The 24054-nt window shown below is 44.2% G+C and overlaps 2 protein-coding genes across 3 annotated transcripts in view; one reads left to right on the top strand and one right to left on the bottom strand.

Annotated features, from left to right (window-relative positions):
- The window catches only part of LOC114652391 (uncharacterized), a 29079-nt gene extending 10790 nt beyond the window's left edge, over positions 1–18289 (top strand). The window contains exons 6-14 of the mRNA XM_028802771.2: positions 1509–2270; positions 7271–7579; positions 7657–7765; positions 10908–11029; positions 11598–11718; positions 12753–12889; positions 16391–16539; positions 17409–17557; positions 17826–18289. Of these exons, the coding sequence (XP_028658604.1) occupies positions 1509–2270; positions 7271–7579; positions 7657–7765; positions 10908–11029; positions 11598–11718; positions 12753–12889; positions 16391–16539; positions 17409–17557; positions 17826–17845 (1878 nt within the window). The 3' untranslated portion in view covers positions 17846–18289. The remainder of the gene's footprint in view (positions 1–1508; positions 2271–7270; positions 7580–7656; positions 7766–10907; positions 11030–11597; positions 11719–12752; positions 12890–16390; positions 16540–17408; positions 17558–17825) is intronic.
- Positions 1–24054, bottom strand: part of pkd2 (polycystic kidney disease 2) — a 913849-nt gene that overhangs the window by 360985 nt on the left and 528810 nt on the right. The window contains exon 16 of one of the 2 annotated variants that reach the window (XM_028802756.2): positions 11825–11836. The exons of the other annotated variant lie outside the window; for it this stretch is intronic. The gene's annotated coding sequence lies outside the window, so the exon portion shown is untranslated. Of the gene's footprint in view, positions 1–11824; positions 11837–24054 lie in introns of those variants that run through there. 2 annotated transcript variants of the gene reach the window in all.

Below are 24054 nucleotides of genomic sequence, written 5' to 3'. Positions count from 1 at the left end.
TTTGACGAGAAGATGAGCAGTCCTCCTGGGGTTTTCATTCTGGACGGTTTAACGACTTCTCCTGGTCCTTTCTGGTAGAAGCCTTCACAGATCAAGTCAAGGAGACTTGGTGATGATCTGCCAGAAGAAAGAAGGCAGACATGAGAGGAGGCGAAAAAAAAACAAAAAAAGCGACCAGAGCCCAATGTGTCAATCAAAAATTATAATCGAGGTATCAATTTCTTTAAAAATTACTTTAACTAACACCATAAAAGATTTTTGAGAATCCGGAAACTTGGACAAATTCGGAGTGCAGAATGCGGTTTCCATGGTCAGATTACGAGTCTCACAACTGTTATGATATCGTTTTGGTTTTAATTGTTATATTCTTTAATTTTGTTACAAATGGGCTCATTATTCATTTTTACGTATTCTTCATTATTCGTTTTTTACAGCTTTCTGGAGCCCTACATTCACAATCTCTTCTCAATTTTCAGATTGAAAGCCCACTTTAGTTGTTGTGAATTATTTTGTGCTGCCATTTTGGTTATCCCGTCATTAGGAGAACTCCGTGTTGTCAGAGTCACAAACTGCCGTTAATAACGAGATCAGTTGAAACTTCCTCATCCGAGTTTACGGATTTCACAACTTGTTTTGGTTTAAGACAAACCTTCTTCATAATTACGTTTTCTGCCCTCGACTTGTGCCTGAGCGTTTTTAGTTTTCTTAACGGTGTATCGGGCTTCTCGGCTTTGACTTCATTCGTCTTTTCTCTTGATCGCCAATTTGAACTGAACTGGCATAATAAACACACGATTTGTCTGCAAGTTTATTGTTCTGAATTCCGCAGATTTCAAATTTTGGACGTTTTTTGCTTTCAAAATATATTTAACGTTATTAGAATTACTTTTGAGTTTTTGACGCCATATTTGTTTTTTTATCTTGGGCCGTTCCATTTTCACACTTTTGTCGTAACATTACTGGAGAAGTCAGCGATGCGACGGGTTTAACAGTCAGTACCGACGACACGTCTCTATCCGAGATGGCGGATAAGTCCTAGTAAACTCACTTTGCGTGTTTTTCTTCTTTCCGTTCTCTCTGGCAAAACACTCTGACTACGAGTGTTGGGGTTTGTTTTGGATTTGGTGAATAATCGGACATCATGGTAATCAAACGACAAGCTCTACAGAACTCTCAACTGTGGCTCATCTCCTGTTCCGTCTCATTAAGTTTGCTGTCTCCTCTCCATGACAGTACCGTGACATCTGATAGTCACGACGTAGCAACACACAACAAATACGTACAAAATAGTGGCACCCATCGGAAGCAAAGATGGCGGCAGGAAGGGATGTTAAAATAAAAGCACAAGTCCAAAGCGTCCTTCAATGCTGAAATATCCCAATTCTCAACAGCACACAAAACCCCAAAGGACTTTAAATGGTCTGAAAATGTCACCAAAGTCAATCATGACAGGTCACCTCTGCCTTTTCCTTTCAATGCAGTAACGTTACGTTTTGTTCAACATGCAGCTAAACAGAAGGCCAACGACAACCATGGTGGCAGCAGCAAAGCCCACAGCGAGACCTGGAGTCATCACACACCGAGGGGACACCAGCTTTTGGGAAACATGGTCGACTGTGACAAATAAGCAAGCATCAAGCGGAAAAGAAAATGCCACAAGAACGACGACAATCCAGACAGCAACGATGACATCAGGCCTCCCAGAGAAAAGAGGAGACAACATAATGGGGGCCAACACACCGGAGCCGAACCAAAACCCACACTGGACCAGTCAGTGGTCTGTTCTGAAGGTGGACATGGTGACTAAAACAAGAGACACACACACCCCAGGGTCAAGGTCCGAGACGGAAAATCCCAGGAAAAGTCGCACGAAAACACAAACACAGAGAACGTGGCCAGCGGAGACGAGGAGCGGCACAAAGCCTGATGGGAGCCCATCACCTGCTGCAGCAACACTGGGCAGGTCATACGACTTCACCCAGAATTCCACTGGTGTTATTCCCACTGAGATGTCACAGACAACACAAACAGCAGAGCTCACGTTACTCTTCACTGCTGTGCCTTTCACCACAAAGTTCAGGTCCACTTTGGCTTTCAGAGGAGGTCCTCATCTTGGAGGTCCCACTAGCAGCAGGGAACCCCAAATCAGAGGAGATAACTATCTTCCCCTGAGCTACAGGAGTATGGCTGGTGACCCCAGAGGAGTGACCACTGACTGGACCGATGGACTTCAGTCTGCCATCGCATCTCAGCCTGGAAGGTCCCCAAAGGTACGTGCATGAAGGTTGGTGACAGTTACTGTACAGGAAGTGGGAATTGAGAGGAGGGATGTGGAGGGATTCACCCGAGGGTGTCATTTAGTGGTTGTTCTCAAGTGCAGCATGGGGAACACCGAGTTTTGTAGAAAGATTCATATAGGAGGATCCTTTGGGTGCCTTCATCCAGAGAAGAGGAGACTAAGGGTGCATAGCACACTAAAAAAAGAAAGAGTTTGAATTAGGATGAATAATGCAGGGAGAGAAGGAAGATCTCATGGAGATCACTCTCATCTTCTTGAACTCCAATGTCATCCTACAGACCACCATCCTATGCTGCTTAACTACACTTTCCCTTGCCACCACTTTGCAGTCTTCAATCTCCTTCAGATTGACTCTTCTGCATAGGATATCATCTACTTGTGTGCATCTTCCTCCACTCTTGTATGTCACCCTGTGTTCCTCCCTCTTCTTAAAATATGTATTCACCACAGCCATGTCCATCCTTTTGGCAAAATCCACTATCCTCTGACCTTTTTCATTCCTTTCCTTGACACCATACCTACCCATCACCTCCTTGTCTCCTCTGTTCCCTTCACCAACATGTCCATTGAAATCCACTCCAATCACCACTTTCTGTCCCTTGGGTACACTGTTCATCACTTCATCCAACTCACTCCAAAAATCTTCTTTCTCATCCATTGCACACCCAACTTGCGGTGCGTATGTACTAACAACATTCATCATCACACGTCCAATTTCCAGCTTCATAATCATCACTCTGTCTGACACTCTTTTCACCTCAAGAACACTCTTGACATGCTGTTCCTTCAGAATAACCCCTACTCCATTTCTCCTCCCATCCACACCATGATAGAACAATCTGAACCCACCTCTGATCCACCTGGCCTTACTCCCCTTCCATTTAGTCTCTTCACGCACAATCTATCAACCTTCCTTCTCTCCATCATATCTGCTAACTCTCTCACCTTACCAGTCATACTGCCAACATTCAAAGTTCCTACCCTCAGTTTCACTCTCTTTACCTTCCTCCTCTCCTCCTGCCTCCAGACACGTCTCCTCCCTCTTCTTCGGCCAACAGTAGCCCAGTTTCCACCAGCACCCTGTTGACTAACAGTACTGGTGGCGGTCGTTGTAAACCCGGGGCTCGACCGAACCAGTATGGAAATTTGTATTGTTGTCCGCATATTGATTTGGAAAAATTTTACACCGGATGCCCTTCCTGACGTAACCCTCCCCATTTATCCAGGCTTGGGACCGGCGAGAAGAAACACACTGGTTTGTGCATCCCCTGTGGTACAGACAATGAAATAGCAGACGCCCTAAACTAATGAGGTGTTCACAAGTAAGCGAGTGGGTAACCTCAGAGTGGTAACAGGGACTACTAAGGAGGTACTGAGGGATTTGGAAATTGTGGAGAGAGAAGAGCTGCTGAGATTAAATAAGATGAAATCAAACAAATCACCAGGAGCAGATCATATTGACCCTCGAGTTCTTAAGGAGGCCAGCGAGTTCGGATATAAACCTCTGACACATATCTATAGGAAGTCATTGAGCACTGGAGAGATTCTGTAGGGCTGGAAAATGTCAAATATCATCCCATTATATAAAAAGGGTGACTGGGCAGATCAGAGCAACTAGAGGCCAGTAAGCTTAACGGGCATCACAGGAAAATTAATGGAAGGAATTATTAAGGAGAAGATTGAGCAACACCTGGCAAGGACGGGACAGTCAGCATGGGGTCAGGAGAGGGAGGTCGTGTTTTACTAACAAGCTGGAATTCTATGAGGAGGAACAAAAGGATACGACCAGAGTGGAGCAGATGAGATGATTGATGTGGACTTTCTGAAAGCATTTGATAAGGTGCCACATGAGAGGGTGGGCATCAAACTAAAGGAACTGGCAGTTCAGGGTGAGGTGTGTAGGTGGGTGCAGAATTGGCTCAGACACAGGAAGCAGAGGGTGATGGTGTGAGGAACCTCATCAGAATTGGGTGACGTTAAGAGTGGTGACCAGCAGAGGGCAGTGGTGGGACCGCTGATATTTTTAATATAAATGATTTGTGTCTGCGTGGGTTTCCTCCGGGCGCTCCGGTTTCCTCCCACAGTCCAAAGACATGCAGGTTAGGTGGATTGGCGATTCTAAATTGGCCCTAGTGTGTGCTCGGTGTGTGGGTGTGTTTGTGGGTGTCCTGCGGTGGGTTGGCACCCTGCCCGCGATTGGTTCCTGCCTTGTGCCCTGTGTTGGCTGGGATTGGCTTCAGCAGACCCCCGTGACCCTGTGTTCGGATTCAGCGGGTTGGAAAATGGACGGATGGATGGATTTAGATAGGAATATAAAGAACAAGATGGTTAAGTTTGCTGATGATACCAAGATAGGAGGATAAGCAGATCATTTGGAATCCGTTATATCATCACAGAAGGACTTGGACAGCATACAGGCTTGGGCAGATTTGTGGACGATGAAATTTAATGTCAGTTAATGTAAAGAATTACACATAGGAAGCAAAAATGTGAGGTTTGAATACATAATGGGGGGTCTGAAAATCAGGTCCACCTTATGAGAAGGAGTTAGGTGTTGTAGAGGACTCTAAGCTATCAACTTCCAGACGGTGTTCAGAAGCCATGAAGAAGGCTAACAGAATGTCAGGTTATATAGCACCTTGATGTGTGGAGTACAAGTCACAGGAGGTTCTGCTCAAACTTTATAACACACTGGTGAGGCCTCATCTGATGTACTGTGGGCAGTTTTGGTCTACAAAAAGGACATAACAGCACTGGAAAAAGTCCAAAGAAGAGTAGCTAGGCAGATTCCAGGGCTACATGGGATGAATTAGGAAGAAAAATGAAAAGAGCTGAGCCTTTAGAGTCTAAGCAGAAGAAATAGGAATGTAATTAAATGTAAAGTATGACACATAGGAAGTCAAAATGTGAGGTCTGAAAATCAAGAGTCCTCCTTATGAGCAGGACTTAGGAGTCATAGTTGACTTGTCACTATCAGCTGCCAGACAAGCCATTCAGAAGGCTAACAGAATGTCAGGTTATATAGCGCCTTGATGTGTGGAGTACAAGTCACAGGAGGTTCTGCTCAAACTTTATAACACACTGGTGAGGCCTCATCTGGAGTCCTGGGTGCAGTTTTGGTCTCCAGGCTACAAAAAGGACATAGCAGCACTAGAGAAGGTCCAGAGAAGTGTGACTGGGCTGATTCAGGGCTACGGGGGATGAGTTATGAGGAAAGATTAAAAGAGCTGAGCCTTTACAGTGATGAAGAGGAGACCTGACTGAAGTGTTTAAAATGATGAAGTGAATTAGTCCAGTGGATCGAGATGGTGACTTTAAAATGAGTTCATCATGAACACCAGGACACAGCTGGAAACATGTATCTCATACAAACATTGGGAAGTTTTTCTTTACACAAAGAACGACAGACACTTGGAATAAGCGACCAAGTAGTGTGGTGGACAGTAAGACTTGAGGGACTTTCAAACCTCGATGTGATGTAAATAAGTGGACAGGACTGACGAGCTTTGTTAGGCTGAATGGCCTGTTCTTGTCCAGAGTGTTCTAATTTGAAGACAAGCTGTCATCAAAATCTTCACTCAAAACAAACTGTGACCTGAAGGTGAGATCTCGCCAAGCTCTACACTTGAAACTGCACAAAGACCTGAAGGTGAGCTGTCGTCCAAACACAAGATCGTTACTGAAGGTGAAACACAAATTGCCACGTGACCCTGTAAGATGGATAAAGTGGGTTGGATAATGGATGGATGTAAAATCAAAAGCCGCACAACCCCTAAAGATTCGCACTGAAGTTGTTTGGCTGTGGGATCTGTAATCCCGGATGCTGCACTGAATAATAATAATAATAATAATACATTTTATTTATATAGCGCCTTTCCCATGCTCAAGGCACTTACAGAATATAATAAAGAATGGCAGCATGCAGTATATAGCATTGTACAAACCAGATAAATAAATAAAGAAGATTACGACAGTGAATTCAGAGAAAAAGCCTAACACAACATAATCGATGGTCTCGCGCACACACACACAGGTCACATGATTATCTTGACAGAGAAGTAAACTGAGAGAAGGGTAATAAAGTCAAGTAGAGCTAAAAGACAAACTGAACAGATGAGTTTTAAAAGAATTCATGGAGTCAGCTGACCTGATTAATGTCGGCAGGTCATTCCCGAGTCTGGGCGCTATACAGCTGAAGGCCCTGCTGTCACCCATGGAGTGTAGATCAGTGAGGGGCACAACAAGATGGCCAGAATCAGAGGACCTTAGTGGGCGGACAGGCACATAGTGATGGAGGAGGTCACTGATGTAGTTTGGCGCGAGGTTATTTATATTTGAATATATTTGAATGCCAAACACGGCTGTGAAGCCAAACATCTGTGACTCCACACATTGCGCCTTTTGGCCATTTGCTGCAGCGCGTCCCACCAACACAATCACTAATTGTTGAGACTGTAAAATGGCGACGTGACAACCTTAAAAATAAACAATTCAAGAATATCCACCACTTTGTAACTAAATTACTTTAATGTCACTTTAATGTACCCCTGAGGTTAAAGCGTACAGTACAGAAATACTTTTGTTTTCTATCAGAACCCCAAGTTTAACAAGCTGTCCTCCGAATTCCGGATCGCAGGTTTGCTCAGCGCCTAGCAGGGAGTTCTAAAAGGCTGACGCTTGACGTTACACGTTTTAGGCTAATTTCATCTTAAAGGGGCTTCTTGCCCAGAGGACTCGTTGAGTGAGGTATTGCCGTATTTAGTCATTCTGACCTTAGAATTATTTTTCATTTTGTCCGCCGGTAGCACAAACAACCACACTTATACAAAATGATCAATTAAAAAAGAGGAAAGACCTGCGTCAACTTCACGTCATCACTCATCTAAGGATGTAGCGGACTAAACAGCCTGACATGTATTAAATCGCAGCTTTAGAAGTAACCATTAACGAGAAACACTTGTTTTATTGCAGCTCACGTTTGAAAAGCAAGCGATTAACGGTTCCACCGGGAGCGCCCGCAAAAAACGGAACACGAGCGGGAACAACATCGAGAAACTGGGCGGGCTGCCTTCCCTAAAGGAGCTCTTAATGGGGCGAGCGCTTCGAGGTGACTCGGAGAGCGTGGAAGCCGGAGGAGTCGTCCAGCGAAGACGAAGACGAAGAGGCCTCGCTCCGTCACTCCGACCCGAAATCCAAAGAAGGGAATTTATGAACAGAAATGGAGATCTCATCGATTTACTGAAGACGGCCGAGTCACTCGAAATTGCAAAGATTAAAGTGGTGAGCTTCTGTCGCATTAGTAGATGTTTGAGATGGACAGGCCATGACATTTATTTTCTACTCCTTCTGTTCAACAGGACCAGGACTTCAAAATGGACAGTAACCCCCCAGAGTACGACGCCCCCGGAGACTCCTGGGAACAGTATTTCAATGACAACAACGAGTATCAAGTCGACGAGTTTATCAGTAAGTAGTGCCCTCAACTTCAGAGCAATGCCATGAAGGCCAAACGGATCTCACATGACACGATAAATACACGGGACACCCCAAAATTCTTGTTAAAATCCTTACAAACGCTTACTGACTCTACAACTTTACACCAATTTCCATTTCAGTCAATGCCAACCTGCTCTCCTTGACACGCAATCCACTCGTCCCGGCACGTCTTCCATTCCTGAGAGCATTGTCCATGCTCATCTTTTGTTTCCGTGTCCAGAGCCTCTCGAGATATTTTTTTTTCCTGGATTTCTAACATGGTAGTAAATCGTCTTCCCTCGAGTCTCCGTTTTAATTTTGGGAACAAAAGAAAGTCGCAGGGTGCAAAAAATGTGACGAATACGGGAGGTGAGACGTTACCAACCGAAGGGTTTCTGGTGAATAGCGCGGCGTGTGCAGGTGCACGGTGAGGCTACTAAATGAAGTCATCGGGTGCCGAAGCTTAGGACGTTTATTTGTCGAACGCTTTCACACGGACAGCTCAGCAGTTCAGTGTCATTCGGTGGACAATCAGACCGTTCAGTCGGAACAACTCCATTAATGTCGTCTTGAAGCTCAATGTGATCTCATGTACTTTTCCAGCTTGTACATAAATAAATTGCCGTTAGTCACGTGCAAGCCCTGTGATCTCCTTTCAAAGAGGTTCTCTCTCTCGAGTTATAGATATACAGTACACACCACAAAATTCAGGGGGGGGGGGGGGTTATACGTTCCTAGAGCAACCGCAAATTGTGATAAACCACAGATTTTGGATATACAGTGCATCCAGAAAGTATTCCCAGCGGTTCATCACTTTTTCCACATTTCGTTATGTTACAGCCTTATTCCAAAATGGATTCAATTCATTTTTTTCCTCAGAATTCTACACACAACACCCCATAATGACAACGTGAAAAAAGTTTACTTGAGGTTTTTGCAAATTTATTAAAAATAATAAAACTGAGAAAGCACATGTCCATAAGTGTTCACAGCCTTTGCCATGAAGCTCCAAATTGAGCTCAGGTGCCTCCTGTTCCCCTGATCGTCCTTGAGATGTTTCTGCAGCTTCATTGGAGTCCACCTGTGGTAAATTCAGTTGACTGGACCTGATTTGGAAAGGCACACACCTGTCTATAGAAGGTCCCACAGTTGACAGTTCATGTCAGAGCACAAACCAAGCATGAAGTCAAAGGAATTGTCTGTAGACCTCCGAGACAGGATTGTCTCGAGGCACAAATCTGGGGAAGGTTACAGAAAAATTTCTGCTGCTTTTGAAGGTCCCAATGAGCACAGTGGCCTCCATCATCTGTAAGTGGAAGAAGTTCGAAACCACCAGGACTCTTCCTAGAGCTGGCCAGCCATCTAAACTGAGCGATGGGGGAGAAGGGCCTTAGTAAGGGAGGTGACCAAGAACCCGATGGTCACTCTGTCAGAGCTCCAGAGGTCCTCTGTGGAGAGAGGAGAACCTTCCAGAAGGACAACCATCTCTGCAGCAATCCACCAATCAGGCCTGTATGGTAGAGTGGCCAGACGGAAGCCACTCCTTAGTAAAAAGGCACATGGCAGCCCGCCTGGAGTTTGCCAAAAGGCACCTGAAGGACTCTCAGACCATGAGAAAGAAAATTCTCTGGTCTGATGAGACAAAGATTGAACTCTTTGGTGTGAATGCCAGGCGTCACGTTTGGAGGAAACCAGGCACCGCTCATCACCAGGCCAATACCATCCCTACAGTGAAGCATGGTGGTGGCAGCATCATGCTGTGGGGAACTGGGAGACTAGTCAGGATAAAGGGAACGATGACTGCAGCAATGTACAGAGACATCCTGGATGAAAACCTGCTCCAGAGCGCTCTTGACCTCAGACTGGGGCGACGGTTCATCTTTCAGCAGGACAATGACCCTAAGCACACAGCCAAGACATCAAAGGAGAGGCTTCAGGACAACTCTGTGAATGTCCTTGAGTGGCCCAGCCAGAGCCCAGACTTGAATCTGATTGAACATCTCTGGAGAGATCTTAAAATGGCTGTGCACCGACGCTTCCCATCCAACCTGATGGAGCTTGAGAGGTGCTGCAAAGAGGAATGGGTGAAACTGGCCAAGGATAGGTGTGCCAAGCTTGTGGCATCATATTCAACAAGACTTGAGGCTGGAATTGCTGCCAAAGGGGCATCGACAAAGTATTGAGCAAAGGCTGTGAATACTTATGGACATGGGATTTCTCAGTTTTTTTATTTTTAATAAATTTGCAAAAACCTCAAGTAAACTTTTTTCACGTTGTCATTATGGGGTGTTGTGTGCAGAATTCTGAGGAAAAAAGTGAATTGAATCCATTTTGGAATAAGGCTGTAACATAACAAAATGTGGACAAAGTGATGAAGCACTATGAAGACTTTCCAGATGCACTGTATGTATATACACGACTTGATCAACCCGGCCCAATGCCACTCAGCAGACTTGTGGGCATGTGATGCCTGGCGCTATCATCAAGAACTTCACCCTCCTCCCGTGTTATTGACCGGTTTTTGTGTCCTTCCTAATTCAGGGTGAGTCACAATTATGTTAACCCTAATGGATTCTTTTTATCTCGACTGCCCCTTTCCAAGTCGATGGGTAGGTCATGGTGAACCATTGCCATGATTGGACACCCTGTGATTTCTGGGTATGGGGTGTGCTGAAGGAGCGCGTGGATAGCAGGAATGTTCGTGACATCGGTGACCTGCAGGACAGAATTCGGATTGTGGGATCATCTGATGAGTCTGGGCTTTACACGGTGCTGTTGCTCGTTGGCTTTTCTGTGTTGAACATTATGGCAAACAGATTGAGATGTTCCCGTAAATCATCTTGCACGTATGAAGTATGTTTTGTGAATAAATTTGTTTCCGCCATTCAAACGTTAACCTAATTTTGACTCGCCCTGCGTAAGGCGAGAACACAAAACTACAAATGAACAGAAACAAAATAAAACGACGGGGCGACTCAAAGTTACACTCCTCACTCCCTTCCTCGTCTCCAGTCTCTATTGGCCCCCATCCTCTACCTCCCAGTAATGAGACGCCGGCACTCCACTCCACTCCACTCCACTCCACTCCAGTTGTCAGCCTTTTGTTGTTGTTTGTTTCTTTTCTTCATTTCAGACCCCTGTGAAAACTACCACTGCCCACGAGGGAAGGTGTGTGCGGTCAGTAAAGATAACAAACCAAAGTGCATCTGCCAGGACCCCTCGACGTGTCTACAGCCCGCCGGTCAAGCTGAGCTTGTGAGTTTTGGTAAAGCGCTGGTCAATTTCAGTGTGTGGTCAGACCCCTACTTAACACTGCAGTAAGGAGATCATTGATCGGGTTATCCCTGAGTGGAGCACAAAGTGCTGTGTAAATGTCAAGAATTATTATTATTAATATTATTAAAGACCTCCGAGCAGAGCCACTGCTCCTCAGGAACTAGTTGGGGAATCAGGTGAAGATCCTGGGTTATAAAAATTCTGCTGTCACCCTTAGTGAGTTTCTCATGAGACTGAGTTCCAGTGCTAGGCTTGTTGCTTTGGTTTTAGCCGTCTCTGGCTTCAATTTCCAAGTTTGTTTTGCTCCTTGAACCCAGTTTCTCATTCTCGATGTGTCTCTGGTACTTTTTGACCCTTGCTACTCCTTTTGACCACAATTTATTGCCTTCCTCTGACCTCTAACTCGCAGTAATCTTTGGGCACGCTGTGTGTCCTTAGCACCACCTACAGAGTGGTCATCATGGACCAAGTGTGCCTGCCCCAGAGAGTTTCAATTGTCCACCATCATTACGGACCGACAGTTCAGCTGATTGCCTTTTCCTTTCAGGTGTGCGGCACAGACAACCAAACCTATGAAAGCTCCTGTCATCTCTTCACAGCCAAGTGCTTCAGTGAAGGAGCTCAGAGAAGACCAGGCCTTCATCTCGACTACCTCGGTGCTTGTCGGTGTAAGTTCTCGAAATTCCTGCACTAACCAGACGAGAAAAATGGAATTCTATAATTGAGTCATTGGGGTTTTAAAAGTTGGGGCAGGTAATGTCGGTGATGTCCTTAGGGGGGGGGGTCCTCACTTTTTAATTTAGGTTCTACTTCATTTTGAGGATGGGTGAAAAGCAACCATTATTAAAATGAAGAAGTAGAAACATTAGAGCTTTCCTAACATTCCTCCTGCACAGTTCACATCAGTTTCCGTTTTAGGGCATTCACAGCAGGGTGGCACGAGGCCTGACAAATCGATTGTCTCACATTTTGATTTATCCAAACTGGAGTCCATCCAATGTTCCCTTTGAATGACATTTTCAGAAACAGTTCATCAGTCTTGGGTACAAGAAGGCCGGGACAACCCTTCAGTACACACAGAACAATTTGGAGTCACCAGTTAACTAACACCAGGGATAAACTGGGCATTGGGGTCTACTGGGATGATTCTCAGTGGGCTGCTCTCTCTCACGCTCTCTGTGGTCCAAACTGTTGGGTCATGATCTGCGAGAGAGAGAGAGCGTGATTGGCCCACTCTGCATCCTCTCCAGTCACATGATCAGATGAACCTAAGGGCTGCCTTGCAAAACGTGAGACACAAATGACAGGAGAAAATCTAAGAAGAAAATAAGGAAGAATTCCAAAAATTAACAATTTATTTGGACTTCCCTGGAGTGAGGGACAGCCATGGGGTCAACAGGGACAAGTGGTCAGTTTAACAGCCGGCTTTTGATACCACACAAGGCAAGATGATCCATGACATCACTCAAAATACATTTCAAATGATTGTTTTTTAAAATTAGAGCCCGCAGTGTAGGAGCGAGTAGGGAAGGTCAGGGCTTTCACACGGCCGCCCATCTTACTTCTCACATCTTCATTTTATTGAGCAGTTTGGGAAGGTCACAGTAGGCAGCGGTTGATGCTTTCAAAAGAAAAGAGGCCGCCGACCCGCTGGCTGTGCACTTCATTGTGTCTCCTGGTCTCTTCTCGTCCTTCCTTGCAGACATTGCCCCATGCCAGGACCATGAGCTGGCGCAGTTCTCTCTGCACATTAAGAACTGGCTGAAAGAAGTCCTGGTGCACCTCTATGAATACGACCTGAAAAACCCGGGATTCCTGACGAAGAAGCAAAGGATCATCGTGAGTGCCGACTAGGATTACGATATAAAGTTTAACGATCAGGGCGCAGTGCAGCGCCATTCTAACCTCTCCATTGTCTACGTAACTGTAATGGAGATGGATGTAAACGTTTGTTAACACTGTTACAGTATGTGTAAGTCTCTATTTATGTGTGTTTTCTGTTTATCAAGTCTGAAGTTTTATTTGTCTTTATGTTTGTAATTACCGTATATACTCACGTATACGTTGTAAAAATTGATCATAAAATCAGACCCTGACTTATACGCCCGTTCAAAAACACGACAATTAATTTGTTTTTTTTTTTACATCTTCTGGCCTCCTCCAAACTCTCATCAGTTTCTCAGACACATCAAATTTTGTTGCAGCAGCACAGTTCCCAATTTATTTTGCCACTTCAATGACGTTTAATTTAAAACCAGCTTCATATTTTCTTCTGATCAAACACTCCATCATAGATAAGGGATGCTCTTCCGATAAAAGTGTATAAGGGTGTGAGATACACGATACACAAAATAGTACAAACGTCCCTCCGGAATAGTTCGGGTTTTACCGCATGGTCACGTAGGCACAATACATAGAAAAATAAAGGCCGTGTGCTCCGTGGTGACTCTCTCAGGTGGGCATTAGCATATTGGAATCTCTTGGACCAATGGCGTGAGTTTTCCGCATTCAACTTATACGGCCGACATTATAAAATACCAGAATTTATACGGTAAAATCAAGTCCCGACCTATCCACGAGTATGTGCGGTCTCTTTAAATGTTCTGCTGTTCTTTGTGGGTGGAGCTCACAGGAGGCGGGGCCACCATGACATCACCAGTCCAGATCCCGCCTTCTGGCTCTGTAAGTGAGCTGAGAAGGCTCAGGAGCAGGAGATCATTCATTTATGGTGGACTTCATGAGCAGTGCTGTTTTCCTTCCAATTCTTACTGTTTGGATGACTGTTTCAGGGTTACGACTTCTGGATTGCGGGACTTTTATTTTTTTGCTCTTTTCAACATTTTCTTGTAGTTGTCTCATTTCTGTTTCATAAGTAGAGCTTGGCAATCTGTTAGGTGACCCACCTGGTGTGCTGTCATCTGAGGAGCACCATTTATGAAAGCTAAGGGGTGCATGCACGAGAGATACCAAGGACACAGAGGGCACCCACCCTGGTCATCAAACCAAGTGGGTGCTGTTAACCACGGGACGCAGTTTATGAAACTAAAAATACACACGCTCCTTAAAGTCTGTGGTATACACACATAAAGGGGTGCTCACTCTGAATACCAAGGGTGGCCCTAAACCCCCCACCCCATAGGTTGTCAAGTCCTACTGATAATAACTACCTGCGATAGTCAACTAGGAGCAACGTCTGTTCACCCAGAGGTGCAAATGGGCTTTGACCAGAATGGTTCATAAATCCTAATTTGTTGTTTGCCCTTTTGTACACAAGCCAGGGGTTTATGGCCATTATTTACATAATCATAAAACCACACCTCATTTAAAAATAGTCATATTAAACCACACCCCATTTTAAACTTAAATGTGGTCACCCAATAGCATAATGTGACAAAGCCACATCCCATTTTAATGTAATATAATAATAAAACCACACCCCTTTATAAAATACATATTGTCACACCCACACTTAGTGTCACAAATAGACACCCAGTTTAAAAATAATCATCATTAAGCCACAGCTCATTTTAAAATAAACTTGTAGCTTTAGTGTCACAAAGCCAAACCACTTTATAAAATACACGTGACTGTGCACATGATTAGAGTCAAAACGCCATAGCATATTTTTAAACAGCTGATTTCACAAGGCCATGATCCGTTTTTTAAATAATCTTAATAAGGCCACATGTTTTCATGCACATGTGGCAGAGCTCATGCTTAGCGTAACAGAGCCACGCCCCATTTTAAATTGGCATGTGCCCATACTTTAGCATATTATCAAAAGGCCACACCCCACTTTAAAATGACAATTATACAGTTACATCCACTATTAAAATAGACTTGTGGCCACAGCCATGTTTTCTTTCACAAAGTTTCACCCCTTTTATAATGGACTTGTGGTCACCAACGCTTAGTGTCACAAAGTCATGCCCCCTTTGTAAAGCCACACCCCATTTTAAAGTATACATCCTGTCACATCCATGCTTAGTCTCACAAAGCCACACCCCAGTTTTAAATATTCATCATAAAGTCACTCTGCATTTCCTAATAAAGCCACACCCCAGTTTTAAATATTCATCATAAAGTCACTCTGCATTTCCTAATAAAGCCACACCCCTGTTTTAAATATTCATCATAAAGTACTCTGCATTTCCTAATAAAGCCACACCTCTGTTTTAAATATTCATCACAAAGTACTCTGCATTTCCTAATAAAGCCACACCCCAGTTTTAAATATTCATCATAAAGTCACTCTGCATTTCCTAAGAATAAAGCCACACCCCTGTTTTAAATATTCATTATAAAGTCACTCTGAATTTCCTAATAAAGCCACACCCCTGTTTTAAATATTCATCATAATGTCACTCTGCATTTCCTAAGAATAAAGCCACACCCCTGTTTTAAATATTCATCATAAAGTACTCTGCATTTCCTAATAAAGCCACACCCCTGTTTTAAATATTCATCATAAAGTACTCTGCATTTCCTAAAAAAGCCACAACCCATTTTAAAATATACATCCTGTCACACCCATGCTTAGTCTCACAAAGCCACACCCCAGTTTTAAATATTCATCATTAAAGTACTCTGCATTTCCTAATAAAGCCACACCCCATTTTTAAATATTCATCATTAAAGTACTTTGCATTTCCTAATAAAGCCACACCCCATTTTTAAATATTCATCATTAAAGTACTTTGCATTTCCTAATAAAGAAAAAAGCCACGCCCCATTTTCTTAGCAGGTATGAAGCCACAACCCACTTTTAAATGATCACAAAGCCCCGCCCCATTTCTCCTCACAAACGTCGGGCAGGTAAAGCTGCAGTCATGGAGGGGTCACTGGCCGCCCCAAACCCTCAGCACTTCTCCCACTTTAAGTCACAGAGAGCTGGACCCCATTTTAGGCCCATTTAGCACAAAGCAGGAGCACAGCTGGAGACGCCTCTCAAACACACAAACTTTCTCACTGGGTGAAGTTCAGAGATGACCTACGCATGTTTGGAATGTACAGTATGAACAGGAAGGCCACAGTCACAGAGGAAGAACATGCAAACTACACCCAGATGTTCAGATTTCAAGCCAGGATTGTGGAGCTCCAAGGAGGCTGCAGTGTTTGGGCGCTCAGATTAAGGTAGTCTATCTGTGCTCTGACCAATCAGGTGGGACTCTGTTGAATTCTGAAAGTGCCAAGTAGCCAGTGGGGGTCCACATGAGTGAGTGAGCCCACTGTACTTCTGTAGGGTTTACGTAGTTTCTGTATGATGCCAAAAAAGTCAAAGATGTAAATTTCCCCTCGAGATTAATAAACTTTACTTAATCTAACAAAATTAATTCCTAGGTTAAAAAAATCTATGACCTCCAGAGGCAACTCAAAGTGGGCACGTACACCTCCAGCTGGCGGAGGAGCACCTTTGAGACCAACTACCTGATGCACGTCTATCCAGTCCACTGGCAGTTTGGACAACTCGACCAGAAGCCTGCAGATGGGTAAGCAAGAGAACGGGGACGTGAGAAACCATCAGGTGTGCCACTTTCACGATTAAGAGTGCAAACTGGGTACCGCGTGGCACAGCCGGGCACTGGCCTTTAGGAGATCAGAATACTCCAGTGATCATCAGAACTGGTGGGTGCCATGCCAGGGCAGGTGACATTTTTGTTTAACCCAATTGGTGCTTATCAGTATTTTTAGATGTTCTCGCCAGTAACATGGAGGCAGGAGTCCTCATGCCAACAGGGGCATAAGGTGGGGACAGCAGGCAGTCCGAGTTCTGCTAAGACTCTCTGGAGGTGGTGGTGGAAATGCGAAGATGATGTGGATCTGCTCCACATTTGAACTTTGCATCAGGGGATAACCCATTTTGGTTCAATGGCCTCTATAAATCATCCTGGTCATGTCAGATGCCATGTTTGTGTTGTATTTACAGCACAAAAACCCTAAAAATGAAAAATGAGTGAGTAGTCCAAATACACCTGACTGCACAGTCCCACCACAAAAACCAGCCTGGCATTTGTCCAAATCAGTTTCTACCACTAAATCCTCCCCGTCCCACTAGGGCACAAGCCACATGCCAAACATAAATGTTCCCCTCCACTGATTCTGTTCAGACGGACATGCCAATGCAGTTCTGGGGTTGGAGGAACCAACAGGGATGGTTTAGTCCCCACATGGAGTAGCTCCACCTTCAGAAGGTAGACACTTGAGACCCCAAATTATAGAAAGGGAAGGATTGAAATAAGCGGGGCTGTGCCCAAGAGCCTGCCCTTCCTCTACTCAGTTTTTGAGGTTCTCACTCAATTCCTGAAGTCCTGTGAGCTCCAAACTGACCAAACATCTTGAAATTGTCTCCCCCTCACAGCTACCTGAGTCACTCTGAGCTGGCCCCCCTTCGCACCTCGCTGATACCCATGGACCACTGCACCTCCCGCTTCTTCAGAGAGTGTGACCTGAACCGGGACAGACGGGTGTCTCTCAAGGAGTGGTGTTCATGTTTTGGCACAAGGAATGGTAAGCTAACAAAGTGATTTTAGTCTGGCATATTAAAAGGCAGCACACCACGTGGGTTTGGTCGGGAGCAGACTGGCATCTGAGTGGGTACTAAAGGACACTAGAACAGTCCTGTCACAGCCCACCAATGTTAGAAAGGACAATTAAAAATGAAGGAAGACATCTAGATTGGTGGCAGCAGTGGGATTCTCTCTTTAAAACTTGAGCAGAGTATCCACTCTCTTTGGAAAGTCAAACTTGATACCAATTTGTGTTTCTCAATCCCCAGAAATTGACCTTCTGTTTTAACTGCTGACCAGAGTTGCTGGTGTTGTGAAGACAATCAGCATCCAACAAAGAAGTAGAAGAAGAAGAGCTGAGGACTACTGGGGGTGTGGGGGTCCTTCTTTTCTTTGTTGTTGTGACCTTTCTGCTCTAACTCACTACACACAAAGTTTCACCATCTCCTCGATGTGGAGGTCCCCTGAAGTTGTGGCCACATTATCACCCATCATTTGCACTAACGTTCTTTTCTCATTTTCCAATGAATTTCACGCCCGTCTGTGGTGGACTGGTGTCCCTTCCAGGGTGGTTCCCCGCTGCCTTGTGTCTGCTATTACTGGGCTTCAGCACCAGGAGACCCTGAACTGGACTGAGCTGGCTTGGCTGCATTTCCCTGCTTGACCACAGGTGTCGCTATTTCCCAGTTTCTCCAAAATGTTGTGTGGCAGGGTTGCCATAAATGAGACATGCTCCCCCCCTCTTTTATAAATCCTGGTACAGTGGAACCTCGGGTCACGAACGTCTCGGACCACGTACAAATCGGGCTACAACCAAAAAGTTCACCAATCTGTTGCACCACACACTTGGGTGACGGACAAGCCAGTGTCCCTTCTGGTTCATACGCGTCGATGATTTGCACACGTGTTCAGTCTCTCCCTGTGCGGCGAGCGTGCGTACTGTATATATATATATATATATATATTTACATTCAGCTCATGCGGTCCGGAACGGATTGATTTTACATACAATCCTATGGGGGAAATCACTTCGGGTCACGACCAAATTGGGTTGCGACCGGAGTTTTGGAACGAATTACAGTCGTGACCCGCGGTTCCACTGTATTTGCGTACATAAGCTTTATAAATGTATTAATAATGGGGGTCCCATTTTGGTATTAGACTGCAGAAGCGGGGTCTGTGATCGGAGGTCCATGTCTGACCTGCGTCTTCAGTACCGATATCAACCTTAAATATTCTCCAACTGTGGAACACACAGCATGCAGAGCCACACCAGGAGGTCCATCTAAATGCAGCATGTCTTGGTAACCGTCTCATTTTTTTGTTTCGTTACATAAAGTAACGCCGGCCCTCGGAGAAGCAGCTCGGGTTCACGTCAACACCAACACAGCCCCTCACAGGACCAGACTGGCTTTGAGGGGTGTCAGTGTGTGCCCACTGCTCCAAAAATCCATCAATATTGATGACCAGTAAGCTAACTCTGTGCATAATGGCTGCTGCTCTGGAATACAAACGTACAAACACCGCACCCTTACTGCGGAATGACAAAGTGAAAGGGGACACTTCACACACTTTTCAATTTTTTTGTTTGTTATAAATTAGCAAATATCACACTGATGTAAGTTTTCAGACCCTCCACTTTGGCTCAAGTGCATCCCGTTCTACTGAGATGTTCCTTGAGCAATGAATGAAGGGGGGGATTGGGGGTATTACTTCAGAGCTCTTAACCAAAGAATGAGGGTCTCGAGTATAAAAGCTGGACCCTTGGTCAGTTTTCCAGTGTGTCCATTCAGTTGCAATGTCTCTTGTCATTCCAACAAACATTCGCAGTAATAAAATGCATTGCATTTGTCATTCCAACAGGTGGCACACATTAAACATTTGCAGTAATGCAGTTCATCACTACAAATGTTTGTGATGCACCACCTGTTGGAATGAAAAATACATTTATCACCATTTGGCCAGTGGTACCCTGGCATCCTCTCCAACAGCTGGGTCCTGCCACATACACTGCATCTGGAAAGTATTCCCACCGCTTCATCACTTTTTCCACATTTTGTTATCTTACAGCCTTATTCCAAAATGGATTCAATTCATTTTTTTCCACAGAATTCTACACACAACACCCCATAATGACAACGTGAAAAAAGTTTACTTGAGGTTTTTGCAAATTTATTAAAAATAAAAGAATTGAGAAATCCCATGTAGATAAGTATTCACAGCCTTTGCTCAATACTTTGTCGATGCCCCTTTGGCAGCAATTCCAGCATCAAGTCTTTTTGAATATGATGCCACCAGCTTGGCACACCTATCCTTGGCCAGTTTGGCCCATTCCTCTTTGCAGCACCTCTCAAGCTCCACCAGGTTGGATGGGAAGCGTCGGTGCACAGCCATTTTAAGATCTCTCCAGAGATGTTCAATCGGATTCAAGTCTGGGCTCTGGCTGGGCCACTCAAGGACATTCACAGAGTTGTCCTGAAGCCACTCCTTTGATATCTTGGCTGTGTGCTTAGGGTCGTTGTCCTGCTGAAAGATGAACCGTCGCCCCACTCTGAGGTCAAGAGCGCTCTGGAGCAGGTTTTCATCCAGGATGTCTCTGTACGTTGCTGCAGTCATCTTTCCCTTTATCCTGACTAGTCTCCCAGTCCCCACAGCATGATGCTGCCACCACCATGCTTCACTGTAGGGATGGTATTGGCCTGGTGATGAGTGGTGCCTGGTTTCCTCCAAATGTGACGCCTGGCATTCACACCAAAGAGTTCAATCTTTGTCTCATCAGACCAGAGAATTTCCTTTCTCATGGTCTGAGAGTCCTTCAGGTTCCTTTTGGCAAACTCCAGGCGGGCTGCCATGTGCCTTTTACTAAGGAGTGGCTTCCGTCTGGCCACTCTACCATGCAGGCCTGATTGGTGGATTGCTGCAGAGATGGTTGTCCTTCTAGAAGGTTCTCCTCTCTCCACAGAGGACCTCTGGAGCTCTGACAGAGTGACCATCGGGTTCTTGGTCACCTCCCTGACTAAGACCCTTCTCCCCCGATCGCTCACTTTAGATGGCCGGCCAGCTCTAGGAAGAGTCCTGGTGGTTTCGAACTTCTTCCACTTACGGATGATGGAGGCCACTGTGCTCATTGGGACCTTCAAAGCAGCAGAAATGTTTCTGTAACCTTCCCCAGATTTGTGCCTCGAGACAATCCTGTCTCGGAGGTCTACAGACAATTCCTTTGACTTCATGCTTGGTTTGTGCTCTGACATGAACTGTCAACTGTGGGACCTTCTATAGACAGGTGTGTGCCTTTCCAAATCAGGTCCAGTCAACTGAATTTACCACAAGGTGGACTCCAATGAAGCTGCAGAAACATCTCAAGGATGATCAGAGAAACAGGAGGCACCTGAGCTCAGTTTGGAGCTTCATGGCAAAGGCTGTGAATACTTATGGACATGGGATTTCTCAGTTTTTTTATTTTTAATAAATTTGCAAAAATCTCAAGTAAACTTTTTTCACATGGTCATTATGGGGTGTTGTGTGTAGAATTCTGAGGAAAAAAACGAATTTAATCCATTTTGGAATAAGGCTGTAACATAACAAAATGTGGAAAAAGTGATGAAGCGCTGGGAATACTTTCTGGATGCACTGTAGGTGGCAGGACCCAGCTGTTGGAGAGGACGCCAGGGTACCACTGGCCAAATGGTGATAAATGCCCACAGAGTTGCCCACTGCTGCATTAGAACAGCTAATTAGCTGGGACTGCTCTGCAGCGCCACCTCCTGCCCACTTCTCTCTTAGCAGTTTCTTCCCCCAGAAGAGCAGAACCAGAAAACTTTTGGTTTGCAGCTTTGAACAAAATATACAAGAAATGTCCATCCATCCCTCCATTATCCAACCCACTATATCCTAACTACAGGGTCACAGGTGTCTGCTGGAGCCAATCCCAGCCAACACAGGGCACAAGGCAGGAACCAATCCTGGGCAGGGTGCCAGCCCACCGCAGGGCACACACACACAATTTAGGATCTCCAATGCACCTCACCTGCATGTCTTTGGACTGTGAGAGGAAACCCATGCAGACACGGGGAGAACATGCAAACTCCACGCAGGGAGGACCCGGGAAGTGAACCCAGACGGGTCTCCTAACTGTGAGGCAGCAGTGCTACCACTGCACCACCATGCCGCCCTACAAGAAATGTAATCAAAATATTATATATACTAATATATATATATATATATATATATATATATATATACACACACACACACACACACACACATTATATATATATATATATATATATATATATATATAAAACCCTATATAAATAAACACACACACAAACATACATATACCACACCTTAGTAAGTCCTCTAATGTCTAACATTCATTTAACATTCTGCACCCTATCCTGTCACCTTGCTTAATGTATTTATGGCATAATCTTCTTAAATTCTGTACAAACATTTTGTGTTTTGAAGTAAAAAGGCTGCTGTGTGCAGATCATCACTTATTTACATTATTTTCCCTACTTGTGCACTTTATTCATGCATAATTTATAAATACTACATGACAAATCACTTGTGTATTTGAATATATTAATATTTATAATTTACTTTTTCCAGCTTTTTAAACATCCCCAGCCTCTCCTGTACATAGCTTATCAACCTTTAAAAATGAAGTTTTTTTTTGTACTGATTTTGATATAAAAATTCAAGCCTACTGTTAGGACAAACTGAATAAACGCGTTCACTCAAAGCAGGCCTCACGCCCGGCAATGTCTTTGTTTTCCAGTTTGTGTGTTGTGGAGACTCAGAGCCTCGGGTTCAAGTCCTGGCCTGGCCACTGCGTCTCTCCTGGTTGTGTAACCAAATATTCGGTGAAGGGTCCCATCACTTGTGTCTGTGTTGTCATCTGAAATATTCTGTTGAATGCAAACTCAAAAGCAAAGTTTGATTTTTGTTAAATGCAGGAATAAACAATGATGGCTGCCAATGACGTTGGTCAGTTTTTAAATTATTTCGGAGACAATTGTGAGGGTCTTCGTTTTTCAACACGTTTGTCCACATCTGTAAATTCCCACATAGAAGTCAATAGTGTCATAATGAGCGCAGCAACCAAACCATTAAAAGAATAAAACCAAACCAAAGTGAATCCATGAGGCCTGTTGTCACACACAGCTGTCACTATAGCAGGTACAATGACTGAGATGTTCACACAAGAAGGTCACAGAATCCCAGGGAATGACAAGCGCACTGCCAGTGGTGTTTTGTAGACAGCATATCATGGGGTGTTTACTGCGTAATAAAAACTGAATATCATCAGAAATGTTTCCATTTGTACAATCTCTCTGTAAGGATTAGTTTTTCATGGTTTCCAAAAGGTCCCATGTATTCACATTCACGTCTTTGACTTCTGCACCATTTTCTAGTGCCGTTATCCCCATGGAAGTTGAGAATTGACTCCATTAATGTTGCACCTGCGACCAAAAGTGGACTCATTTACTTTAAAAACTGTGACATACAGGTGTGTCTCAATAAATCAGAATATCATCGAAAAGTTAATTTATTTCAGTAATTCAATTCAAAAAGTGAAACTCCTATATGATAGAGATTGATTAGGGGGCTCTGCCCTCTGCTCGCTTTGCTTGCCCACAAACAGGTTTGGTTAACCGGATACACAATTTAAAGAGATTGTTATTTTCATGGGAATTGTTACATATGCGTTATTTTCACTTTTACTTTAAAATTTTAGTATACACGATATTTGGAATGAACTTTTCTTCAAGATCGCATTGAATTTTGATTCCGTGTTTGGACTTACATCATGACAACGCAACCTATAACTGCCCGTGAGTGAATTTCGTTTCTTTCTCTCTAATAAATAAAACGACTTTCTCGAATGTTTGTCCCTGCTCTTTTTTCTTCACTTAGTCGTTGACGTGTCATCAAGAACGTATAAAATTATTGTCCTGATCAAATTTCTAAGAGCTGAGAGCACATGAACCGTGTCTGAGACAAACATTGACACGACTGAGAGGTGAGATGATGCGACGGTGGTCTTGTTTGAAAATAGCTGTAAGTAGGGCGTGACGTGTAAGGATCTCATGTTCAAAGTCTCCGTCTCACAGGACTTCATACCACGCCGACGTTTCTGGAATCTTTTATTTGTTGCTGGCAACACAAATTAGACGATCTACAAGTCTCCGACTTAAAGTTTAAATCCGAACAATATATCTGATCACTGAGTAATAATTTCTGTTTCTTAGCGCTATTGTGATCTTCACTATCCCTTTTGTGTGAGACTTTCGAATTTTCGTACTTCCATTAGACGAATTAGACAATCTACAAGTCTCTGACTTAAAATTTAAATCCAAACAATATATTCAATCTTTTTTCGCTGTTTCGTTATTTTACTGAGTAATAATTTCCATTTGTTTGCGCTAATCCGATCTTTACTATCATTTTTTGGAGACTTTCAAATTTTCGTACTTCCATTATCTCTAACCTGCT

The sequence above is a fragment of the Erpetoichthys calabaricus genome, chromosome 5, assembly GCF_900747795.2.
Source record: "Erpetoichthys calabaricus chromosome 5, fErpCal1.3, whole genome shotgun sequence".
Classification (NCBI taxonomy): domain Eukaryota; kingdom Metazoa; phylum Chordata; class Cladistia; order Polypteriformes; family Polypteridae; genus Erpetoichthys; species Erpetoichthys calabaricus.
This window is presented reverse-complemented; position numbering and strand designations above follow the sequence as displayed.